At 44.6% G+C, this 12,638-nt stretch overlaps 1 protein-coding gene across 2 annotated transcripts in view; it reads right to left on the bottom strand.

Annotated features, from left to right (window-relative positions):
- LOC148030636 (uncharacterized) overlaps window positions 1–12,638 on the bottom strand; it is a 121,395-nt gene that overhangs the window by 7,030 nt on the left and 101,727 nt on the right. For both annotated transcript variants that reach the window (XM_087686974.1, XM_087686973.1), the window contains exons 2-3: window positions 1,607–1,664; window positions 1,375–1,434 (exon numbers count right to left, since the gene is read on the bottom strand). In XM_087686974.1, coding sequence (XP_087543100.1) covers window positions 1,375–1,434; window positions 1,607–1,664 — 118 coding nt within the window. The remainder of the gene's footprint in view (window positions 1–1,374; window positions 1,435–1,606; window positions 1,665–12,638) is intronic.

The raw sequence follows: 12,638 nt of genomic DNA, 5'->3' as shown, positions 1-12,638 counted from the left end.
CCAAATAGCCAACATGATCAAGAGAGAGCAACACAATCCATTTTTCATTTGTGAGCAAGTGACAGTTTTGGCAAAATTGACAGCTTTTAAAAAAAAAAACTTGGGTCATATTTTGAACCTGTGCTGTTGTTCCCGCACATTTGAAATTCCACAGCAACAAAAACCTAAATGTTCCCAAAACATTATTATCCATGTCATTCATACTGGCCACCATGCCAAATGCTCTCTGTTTCCATCCACGTCCAGATATATTAAGGTTAGTATAAGGCTTTACAACAACAAGCTAGAATAGCTTGCCAAAATTACACACGGCCCTAACAAAACAGTTGGCACAATTTAAAAAGATGGTTTCAGGTAGGTAGGGATATATTACACTGGCACATTTCTCTGCTTGAGGTTTGATGATGCTTATATGGGGCTTGCATGTTGACCAAAAGGCCCTGCATACATTTTCTTTTCTAAGCATCAAATGTAACTGGAGAGAGGGAGGCAGCTATATTAACGTCTTTCAAAGGGCCAAATTCACCTATGAGACTGGACCTAATAAACACATATTCCTGAAGGATGTCAATTATCAAATAATAGAAAAGTAATATTCACATCTTTCAATGCACTACCAGCTTGGAGAGAAGGATTGGAATGATGAGGATTAGGATGATCCCTATGCCTCTCAGCATTGGTCAATCACCACCATTTCTCAGCCCATTCTAACAATTTTTTGGAGGAGAATGAAGGACAGTCTTGGGCCAACAAAGATCACACTATTCCTTTGGCTAGTGGCACATTGGAGTCTGTTTGTAGACATTTGACTGGGTTTTGTGGCAGGGCTCCGGTTGCTTGTCCAAATACTTGGTTTACATTTACAAAGTAAGAGTGCCGAAAACAGTCTGAATACTTGGTTCACATTCTACCAGGCAAGAGTGAATACTTGGTTTGCAACTTCATTTGCATTTTACAAAGTAAGAGTGCAGGAAAAAGGCTACCTAAAGTTGGGTCAATTCTCTAAGGGAAAGCACAAGAATTTTGGTCCCAGATTGAAGTCCTTGAACCATGAACACACAGTTCTCTTGCATCAGCAAGAAGATACCTGACATTTCAGGTTACTGTCCTCCAAATTTCAGGTGACTCTAAAAGATGTTTCCATCAAATTGGGAAAGTCAAAATACATTAATAGTCACTCATTTCTTTGGAAATATAGATGATATCACAATTCAGAATCACGCCGAGTAGTGGAAACAAGCATCAGCCTCAATCACACAAACCTTGTCAAACCTAAGTTCAATGAAGTAACTTTCAAACAGACCTTTTAAGCCTCTTATTCAGGTCAATGATCAAAGAAAACTACTCATATGTGCAGATATTTAAATAACTTGCCTTTTCTACTTGTAATAGCTTCGTATGGTAAAAGGAGCGTTCCCGGGTTAATGACTCCACCTGTTAAGAAATAATAACTCAAACTATGTGAGCTCCTTTAACTCTTTCCTTTGTCAACCCTATCATAATTGAAGTCAATGGGAGCAAATATGTGACATGATTCTACTACTTCTTTATAGAAATAGTGGATATGAAAAAGATGCAGCAAATATTATTAGGTTTCTGACAATACCTCAACCAATAACTCGGAATAAGCTTGCAAGCGAGACATTAATTCTCCTTCCAAATATCTACAAAAAAATAGATAGCTAGTTCAAACTTTTTGCACAGCCAAATTGTATAAAGATTGATATGTTTAACAGAGAATTGGGAGGTTAAATTGCAATTTCATATTGACTTCACCCATTAATAAAAGAGGGAAAAGGGACAAGCTGTTGGGCAACCAAAATTGAGGATAGCATTAAGTATTAATTTACATGCATTAATGGCTAATTATTGCTCCTTGATTCAGCCCAAAAAAGCTTTGTTTAAATTAAGAGGCTTTTATTTAGCACATTAGGAAAAATGCCCAATTATTCCCTATAAAAGGGCATGTTGTGGGCATCCCACTATCACTCTAAGACCACCCTCATTCACTCTTCATTCTCCCAACCAAACTCTCTCTTCCTTAAGTACTACCCCCTTCCTCCTATGGTCACCTACTGGATGCTATCACAACAGAGCTGCTACTCAATTCAGCACATTCTGGAGCTAATACCATCTCAGATTGGCTGTTGCCCAGTTGTTGCCTATCTTTGCTGACCTACTAGCCACTTACATTCAGATTGGCTGTCACCCAGTTGTCGCCTATCTTTGCTGACCTACTGGCCACATACATTCAGCATCTGAAGGCTTTTCCAGCCAATAGGCAGTTTCGTTTTTGCTGCTACAAGTCCTTCCATTAGTGGACAACTTCACTTTTGCTATTGCTGCCCATTTGTGTTTTTGCTGCTAGAACCCCTTTCATCAGCAAACAATTTCCCTTTTGCTGCTGCTATCCTTGCAGACCCTCTCAGAGACTTTCTTTCTTTCTTTTTTTGAGAAAAGAAAGTTCTATTAATACCAACACATCGCCCAAATGTACCATGCTATAATACTAACAAACAGCTCCCATTTGTGATAGTGCCCCTAAGTCCACTATACTTGCAAGTAGTCTAGAGTGGGAATCCTGCTTAAATGTTGTCCAATAATGAGGAAAGACAAGCTCCCCTGAACATGCTCATATCCACATGTTGGGCCTCTATCTACGACCCAAGCTATAGCCCCCCAAGTCACAACCATGGTCTCTGCTCTACCATGGAATGTTATCCTGAGGGCTCTCCTCCAAACCTCTTGTGCTTTGAGACAATCCCATAGACAATGTCTCTACATCTCCTCTGGCTTGCCACATCTCACACATGCCACTAGGTCCCTGTCGTATCCAAGCTAAGTGCCAACTGCTAAGCTCCAATGAGCTAATAGCCATAGAAAGAGGAATATCTTCCTAGGCCTAATGCTATCATCTAAGCTCCTCCAAAAGTCTAATAATAAATGCTCTAAGATACTAAAACCAACCTTCCATCTATGGATGGGTGGTAAATCCTTGATTACAACTTAATTACAACAGCAAATGAAACCAAGCTTCCTCCTCGGATAGGGTGGTAAATAACTTGATTAAGCACTATTTACAGCAGTTAACAAATTCACAAAACCGAAAAGTACACTTTACCATATAATCTTGGACATTGGACATCCTATTGGCCCCAAAACTGGCGCCCCTTTCAATATTTATTTAACTTAATTGAAGATGAAGTTGATGTACAATGGGATTCTCCCAATCCCTTTTGGTATTTCAACTCCCCTTGCTATTCAAAATGACCAGCAAGTCTTTAATCTCATTTGCCCCTTAATTCGGGCAATCAATTGGCCTTCACCCGCTTTGATGGAGATGGAAAATGCCCCAAATTCAATTATTTGCTGATCCCTCCACTCTTCAATAGGCTAAAAACAGCTTCAGCCCTATTAAATCCAAGTCTTGGACCTTCCAATTTCTGAAACACTTCACGAGGCTGCTGCTAAACCCTAATTTCTGCTACAAATTAGGGTTTACGGCACAAAATCTGAAATTTCTCAGCCTCTGGTGATCTCAGTGCTGCAATCTTTGGAGCAAGGCTGTAGAAAGGCTAGGAGATGAGAGAGAATGCTAAGAGAAGAGAAAATTCAGACTTTCTTCGCGAAGAATTGAAAAAAATCAGTCATTTACTGCTGCTGCCCTGTCTCAATAGCTTGTAGATGCAAAGAACTAAAGAAAATCAATCATTTCTTGCTACTGCTCTGTCTCACTAACCTATAGATGTTGTCACCTGCTATTGATTGGCCTTCTCCTGGCCTTGGCTACGTCAAAAGGTCCTTCAATGGCTGCAAATCAAACCGGCAACATCTCCTCCCTCTCTCTTGTAGGCTGAATACACTAAAAATGCCTCTCTCCAGCCTCTAAAGACGTTTTTCAGTCTTGCAAGGACATTTTTGACAAGTGGCAACCTTTCCAAATGGTTTTTCCGACATTATCTATAATGAAATATAAAATTTCAGTCTTTAAATACTTAAATTTAATCTAATAAGTATTTTGGTGCCCTGAAAAATAATACGATTGGCCAATAATTAAATTGGCTAGGCAACTTCCATTCCCAAGTGTCTCTGCTCCATTCAGTGCCCGAGTGAAACTCATACTCATCTGTATACATCTCACAGTGACTAGTACACTAAGTGGTAACCTCATGGCAAACATACTGTCAGTGCAATACCTTGGATGCATGCTGAATACATTCGAGATCCACTACCTACGAGAGTTGTCCATAACTAGAGGAGGGGAAGTGCTACCTCCCCCTTAAGCATCAAGCAATACTCCGGACTCTTACTCTACAGTACCTGACGGAGCACAAACTAAAGTCTGCTCTAACTGAAAGGCATCTAGGTAAAGCTGCAACAACTGAGGATGGTTTGCCAAGTCATTCTCTTCCATCCATTTGGTATCACCATTGGTAAATAATTCTGAAATTTCACCAAGTAGTATCTCTTAGAAACTTTACCTTTGACATTTCTTTCCCCATGTGCCAAAATCTGCTCAGGTACTAAAATCTCATCTAGCTCCTTAACCTCGGGCTGAATTTCAACAGACATATCCTCTCGTACATCATCATGAAAAGGCCTCAATATATTAACATGAAAGGCATTGTATATCCACCAATGTAGAGGTAATTTCAGCTGATATGCCACACCGTTGATCTTCTCCAACACCTGGAAGGGCCCATAGTATCTCATACTCAACTTCGGATACAATCTTTCTCTTCCTTTCATCTTTTTCAGCCTTGCCTTTTCAAAACGCAGCAATACATAATCACCCTCTGTAAACTGCAAAGCACGTTTGTGGCAATCAACTGCCCTATTTTACTTTTCTTGTGATCTCTGAAGTGCATGTTTTATCTTTGCATAGACTACATCCAAGTTTTCCACATAACGATCAGCCTCAAAGATCTTATCCTTAATTTGTAAAATAGGTGGTACTTTCTTGTCACCCTCAACCACCTCAAATGGAGCTTTGCCCATAGAACTATGCACTGTGTTATTATAAGTAAACTCAACCAAGGGCAAATTTGCTTCCACTGTGTCTTGTGGTCTGAAACATAGTACCTCAAAAGATCTAACACTGTGGAATTTGCTTCCTCAGACTAACCATCTATCTGCGGATGAAAGGATGATGAGAATTTCAGCGTGGTACCCATATTCTCAAACAAGCCCTTAAAAAATAAACTGGTCATTTGGGGGTCTCGATCACTAATGATCAACTTTGGCATACCATGATACTTAAAGATGTGTTGCAAAAACAATCGTGCCATATGATCAACCTTTATTTTCTTCCTTACAAGAATGAAATGGGCTTGTTTGCTAAACGTGCAAATGATAGTCCATATCCCATCATTCCCTATAGATGTCTTAGGAGGCTTAAAAATAAAGTCCATTGCAATGCTCTGCCAAGGTCTATTTGGAATAGGCAAGGGCTGCAACAAACCCCACATCTTTTGCCTATCATGCTTTACCTTCTGGCATATGATGCATGTTTTAACAAACTGTTCTACATCATGCCTCAAAGCTGGCCAATAAAATAAATGTTCCACTGCCTTGACTGTGGCATCAATACCCCTGTGTCTTGCATATAGAGGAAAATGACTTTCAGTGATAACTCTAGGCCTTAACTGCTTTGTGACACACAGTCATCCATGCATCATCAGAAATCCATCTCTTAGCACAAAGTGTCATTGCAAAGCTGATCATAAACATTAGCAAACTCCGAATCAATAACATACTACTCTTTCATGGCATCCAACTCAGTGTGATAAACCATACCGACAACTAAAATTTGTGACTTACGTGACAGTGCATTAGCCACAACATTATTTTTACCATCAATATATACAATCTGAAAATGAAACATAGAGAGAAAATTTGCCCATCTCATATGCTTCTCTGGCAACTTTGTCTACGTCAGAAAGTACCTCAAAGTTTGATGGTCTGCCTGCACTGTAAAATCAGCCCCCAACAAATAATGTTTCCACGTAGACAGTGCATGAATTACAGCCAAGAGCTCTTTCTTATAGGCCTACAAATTCTTTTCTGTACCATGGAGAATTCGGCTCTCATAAGTCACAACTCGGCCATCTTGCATAATAACAGCCCCAATGCTGTTACCACATGCATCACATTGAACTATAAATGACTTCCTTAGATCGGGCAACATAAGCACAGGATCTGAAGTCATCTTTTCCTTCAACTTTTCAAATGCTGAAATTTCCACTGCTATCCATCTAAATGGCACATCCTTTTTCTGCAAGGCATGTAATGGAGATTCAATTTCAGCACATCCGCATACATACTTCCTGCAGTAAGAACATAAATCCAAGAAGCTGCGGATCTCATGCATATTCCTCAAAGGTGGCCATGATCGTATTGCTTCAACCTTTGCAGGGTCCATGCGAATACCATTAGCTGATACAATAAGCCCCAAAAAGTGAATTTCATACAAGAAGAATTCACTTTTCTTGTCATTGATAACAGTCTATGGTTACACAGTTCATTGAACACAATATCCAAGTGTTTTCTATGCTCTGGCTCGTTCTTTGAACAGACAATCATGTCATCAAAGAAAGTGCCCACAAATCCTCTATGTGACCTGAAGATACGATCCATCATCTGATTAAAAGTGGTAGGAGCATTCGTCAGTTCAAAAGCATAACAAGAAACTCATATAATCCAAAATAAGTCCTAAAAGCTGTCTTAGATACATCTTCTGGTCTAATGCATATCTGATGATACCCACTTTTCAAATCTATATGGCTAAATTTGGGTCCCCCTTGCAATCTATCCATAACATCATCAATCCGAGGAATCGAAAAGCGATTATTTATTGTGATCTTGCTCAAAGCACGATAATCAATGCACATACACCATGAACCATCCTTTTTCTGCATCAAAAGCACCGGAGAACAAAAAAAAGATGAGCTGGGCTGAATCAACCCTTTTTCTAACAACTCATTTACCTGACTCATAATCTCATCCTATTGGGCTGCACTGACTCTGTAGGGTGGCTTATTAGGTGGGCTACTTCCAGGGATAAGATCTATGCCATGATCTTCTGGCCGTTCAGGCAGTAGCTACCCTGAAAGTGACTGAGAGAAGCAATCAACATACATTTTCAGAAATGACATGCGATCCTTCTCTAACTTAGATATGTTCCCAACATTCTTGTTAGAGAGATCACAGCCAGGCAGGTTTTAGCCTGGTGCAGTCCAGTCGGACTGCTGCAGTCGGACCTGCAGCAGTCGGACTGCCACGTGGCAGTCCGACTGCCTGCAGCCATTTTATTCCTGGCTGCGCCCTATTTTGGCGCCCCGTTCTAGGTGATTTTTCGCCTATTTATTGCTGACGTTTTCAGCAGTCTGGCCACTATTCTCTGTCGCAGATTACAGACCGGTGCCGTGCAGATTTCTGTCTCTGTTCGCAGATTTCAGACAGCAGACAGTGCAGACTGCAGCAGACTTCGAGGTGGACAGCAGGTCGCATCGTCGAGGTGGAGACACGCAGTCCAGCGCACTGCGCCCGTGTATATCTTTGTATTCAGCATTCTTTATACAGCAGATCTTCAGTGTACACTGTCTCTTTCTCTCCCTTCTCTCTCTGCGTTCTCTCTCTCAGTCCTACGCTTCCGCACCGCTGCACTCTGACATGGTATCAGAGCAGTGTTTGAGGGCTGACTGAGCGCAGAATCAACCTGAAGTGGAGTTCTCTCCCTTCTCTCTCTGCGTTCTCTCTCTCTCAGTCCTACGCTTCCGCACCGCTGCACTCTGACATGGTATCAGAGCAGTGTTTGAGGGCTGACTGAGCGCAGAATCAACCTGAAGTGGAGTTTCCATCGCGACACAAATTTGCGTTTTTTGCGTTTAAGGGCAGACAGGAGGGCTGTGCCTTGGAACAAGGCTGAAACGAGTGTGGGCGCACAGGAAAGGAGTACAGGTGGTGGATTTGCTGCTGTTTACTGCTGTTTTACGCGGAGAAAGTTTGAGTTTTCAACCTAAAAGTGCAGGTTTTGCTTTTTCATCGCCTCCGGCGGGTGAAGGAGCTTCGGGACGCTGAAGAGCCTTAGCAGGCTGAGTCTACTCAGTCAGAGGGGGCTGCTTTTGCGTTTGAGAAGGCATTGCAGGTGAAGATGTCTACAGAGATGGACTTGGAGTTCCAGGCGATTATGGACCGGAAGGTGCCTGTCCTACCGGCTCTTCCTACAGATCAGAAGCTCGACGGCGACAACTACCGCATTTGGCGCGTTATGATGTTCGCCATTCTGGAGTCCTATGATTTGGCGGAGTTGGTACAAGAAGATATTGACCGGCCTTCGGTAAGAGATGAGTCCAAACTCTCTTCCGATGCTCGTGCGGAGTTGGCCAGGGCCCAGTCTCATTGGGACAAACTGAATGCCAGGATTCGATCCTTTCTCTTTCTATCATGCACTATAGCCGTGATCGCTCACATCGAGCACTTGACGGTGGCTCGTGAGATATGGCTGGAGCTTGATCAAATGTACAATCGGATGACCCTGATGAAGAGGGTTTCTTTGGAGGTACAGATGCGGACCTTGTCCGTCAATAAGTCTTCTTCGCTAAGGGAACACATTAACAAGCTAAGGCAGCTACAGATGCAGGTTCAGAATGCGGGGAAGCCGATCTCCTCCGAAGACATGGCGATTACACTCTTGTCCCAGTTGCCGCCACGATTCGGTACATTTTACTCTGCCCTTATTGCTTCGGGGCGAGAGTCTACTCTTCGGTGGGAGGAGTTGGTTCCTATGGTCTTGGACCAAGAGGAACAGTTAAAGGGACAGAATGCTTCCAAGTTGGAGGCGTTGACAGGTCAAGCCTCTCAGAAGAAGGGGAAGGACCAAAAGAAGAAGAAGGGGGATAACAAGTCCAAGAAGGACAAGGAGAAGGACAAGGACAAAGACTCCACATGCCATATTTGTGGAAAGACTGCCCATTGGAAGAAGGATTGCCCTGATAAAGACTCGAAGGACACCAAGAAGAAGGAAACCAAGGATTCTGGAGCGGTGGCTGCACCCTCATCAGCTGCATTTCTACACTTAGTTGTCATTGAGGACGCTTCACCGAATGCTTCTGATGCTGCGATGGCGGCTCCCCAATCTCGAGAGTGGATTATTGATAGTGGTGCCTCACGGCACATGACTCCTTCATCAGATGGTGTTGCCCAGCTGCGACCTTCGCGTGGGCAGGTTCTCATTGGAGACAGCTCTTCTGTTTCTATTGCAGGTCGGGGTAAGATGCAGCTTATTCCGGATGGACGAGGTGGCACCCATACCTCAGAGGTTTTGCATGTACCAGGTTTGGGGTACCATCTCCTTTCAGTTCATAAGATTTGCTCCCTTGGTCTTTTGGTGGAGTTTGACAGTTCTACAGTGCGAGTCCTTGATCGTGAATCGAGGAAGGTTCTATCATCTGGATATGAGGAGAACGGCATTTACAAACTGAAGTCTTCCACTGCCCTCTCTACTCTTCTTCTTACCTCACAGTCACAGTCTGAATTATGGCATGCTAGGTTTGGTTACCTGAACTATGACTATCTTCGGAAGGCGTCACGGGGACAGCTTGTTCGAGGGTTGCCGGATATAGTGGTGAGCCAGCAGCCATGTGTCTCCTGCATAAGGGGGAAGCAGCATAGGGATGCCATTCCCCACACCGCTTCGCGGCGGTCTACTTCACCGATGGAGTTAGTATCTACGGATCTATGTGGCCCTATGAGGAATGAGTCCCTGCATGGGAGCTCGTACTTCATGCTGATCGTGGATGACTATAGCAGGATGACATGGGCCTACTTTTTGGCACTAAAGTCAGAAGCTTTCTCGCACTTCAAGGATTGGCTTCTCTTTGAGGAGAACCGATCAGGCCGGAAGTTGAAGACCTTGCGATTCGACGAGGGAGGTGAATTTGTGTCTAATGAATTTGCTCGGTTTTGTGCAGATAGAGGAATTCACCAGGAGTTTGCCAATACGAATACTCCACAAGAAAATGGTATTCTCGAACGGAAGAACCGCAGTGTGATCGAGATGGGGCGCACTATGATGGAGCACCGACAGACCCCCCAGGTTCTGTGGGCCGAGGCTGTGGCTACTACAGTCCACATCCTTAATCGATCTCCTACTTCGGCCGTGGAAGGGATGACTCCATTTGAGGCGTATTTTGGGTCGAAGCCAGATGTTTCTTACTTTCGGGTCTTTGGGTGTGATGCCTATGTTCACATTCCCAAAGCTCACCGTGACAAATTCGAAGCGGCTTCCCGCAAACAGGTATTTGTTGGCTACAGCTCCCAGTCCCAAGGCTACCGACTGTATGATCCCGTCAAGCGGGATGTATATACTAGCCGTGATGTACGGTTTGTGGAGGTTCCGGCTTCTTCAACGGGTGAGGAGCATCCCGTTCTTGGAGATCCAGGGGAGAGTTTGGCTCCTTCTATAGTTCCACTGGAGCCTGTGCCGTTTGATTATGATTCTGTTTCTGACACAGAGTCTACTGTTCCACCGGATCCTTCTGAGGAGTTACCACCGGTGGACATTCCAGAGTCTTCTACTGATGGAGAACGACGAGGGGAGGTTCGGCCTCCTCCTCGCTGGGTCACTTGTGCCACGCCCCCCGAAGAAGAAGATGATTGGAGGCAAGTGGGTCTTTAAGACCAAATATCTCAGTGATGGTACTTTGGATAAGTACAAGGCTCGCCTTGTTGCTAAGGGTTTTGCCCAGCGCCCAGGGATTGACTGTCATGACACCTTTGCCCCTACAGCTCGTATGGCAACCATTAGAGCTGTTCTTGCTTTGGCTGGCCATAGGAGATGGCCTGTTTATCAGCTGGATGTGAAGTCGGCCTTCCTGAATGGTGATTTGAAGGAGGAGATCTACGTTGAGCAGCCTCCTGGCTTTGGTTCTTCAGATGGGAAAGTCTACAGGTTGAAGAAGGCCCTGTATGGTCTCAAGCAGGCCCCGCGAGCTTGGAACGAGAAGATTGATTCGTTCCTCCAGACTCAGTTGGGATATCGGCGGTCCAAGGCCGATCCGCAGCTGTATGTTCACACTTCCGAGGATGGTTGTGTGCTGTTTGTATTATATGTTGATGATTTGATTGTCACAGGTGATGATGCACAGCAGGTCCAGGAGACAAAGTCAGCTTTACATCGGACGTTCGAGATGACGGATTTGGGGCTACTCCATTTCTTTTTAGGACATGAGATTTTTCAGTCTCAGAGGGGAGTCTTTCTCTCCCAACAGAGATATGTTCAGGAGCTCTTGGTGTCTTTTGAGATGGAAGATTGTCGGGCCCTCTCTACTCCTATGGATCCGAACTGGAAGGCCACTTCCCACTCAGCTTCTCCTCTGGCGGATGCTTCCCGCTATCGACAGTTGATAGGGTCTTTGATTTGGCTTCTCAACACCAGGGTTGATCTATGTTTTGCTGTTGGGCTCTTGGCAGGGTTCATGAGTGAACCTAAGACGGTGCATTGGCAGGCTGCTCAGAGGATACTTCAGTATCTGAGGAGAACGTCTGATTTGGGGATTCATTACCCCGCAGGGACAGATGGGTCAGATCTTGTACTTGCAGGTTGGAGCGACTCGGATTGGGCCGGTGACGTGGACCACAGGCGGTCTACAACAGGTTACTGCTTTACTTTGGGTGCAGGTGTTATTTCATGGAGTAGCAAGAAGCAGCCCACGGTAGCCCTTTCGTCTACTGAGGCGGAGTATCGGGCCGCATCTTCCACCACATGCGAGGTTGTGTGGCTTCGGAGATTGTTGGAGGAGCTTGGGTGCCCCCAGACTCGTCCTACATTGCTGCGATGTGACAATGAGAGTTGCATTGCCTTGGCAAGGAACCCTGTTTTTCATGCCCGGACGAAGCACATTGAGATCCAGTACCACTTCATCCCAAGAAAAGCTTCTGGATGAGACCATCACTGTGGAGTATTGCAAGACGGAGGACAATCTTGCGGATTTGTTTACGAAGGCGCTTCCTCAGGCTCTACTTCGGCAACATTCCAAGATTCCTCAGGCTTCTGCCCTGCCCAGGCTCTGAGAGGGGGTGTTAGAGAGATCACAGCCAGGCAGGTTTTAGCCTGGTGCAGTCCAGTCGGACTGCTGCAGTCGGACCTGCAGCAGTCGGACTGCCACGTGGCAGTCCGACTGCCTGCAGCCATTTTATTCCTGGCTGCGCCCTATTTTGGCGCCCCGTTCTAGGTGATTTTTCGCCTATTTATTGCTGACGTTTTCAGCAGTCTGGCCACTATTCTCTGTCACAAATTACAGACCGGTGCCGTGCAGATTTCTGTCTCTGTTCGCAGATTTCAGACAGCAGACAGTGGAGACTGCAGCAGACTTCGAGGTGGACAGCAGGTCGCATCGTCGAGGTGGAGACACGCAGTCCAGTGCACTGCGCCCGTGTATATCTTTGTATTCAGCATTCTTTATACAGCAGATCTTCAGTGTACACTGTCTCTTTCTCTCCCTCTCTCTCTGCGTTCTCTCTCTCAGTCCTACGCTTCCGCACCGCTGCACTTTGACAATTCTCACTATCATCTTTATCCTTAGTAAAAACCAAGTATGCTGAAAGATGATTTTTCATTACTTTAGAAATGGCGGCTG

The sequence above is a fragment of the Lygodium microphyllum genome, chromosome 10, assembly GCF_053477565.2.
Source record: "Lygodium microphyllum isolate KBCC chromosome 10, Lygodium_microphyllum_v1.1.10, whole genome shotgun sequence".
NCBI lineage: Eukaryota > Viridiplantae > Streptophyta > Polypodiopsida > Schizaeales > Lygodiaceae > Lygodium > Lygodium microphyllum.
Note: the sequence above shows the minus strand (reverse complement) of the source record. Positions and strands in the feature narration are given on the sequence as shown.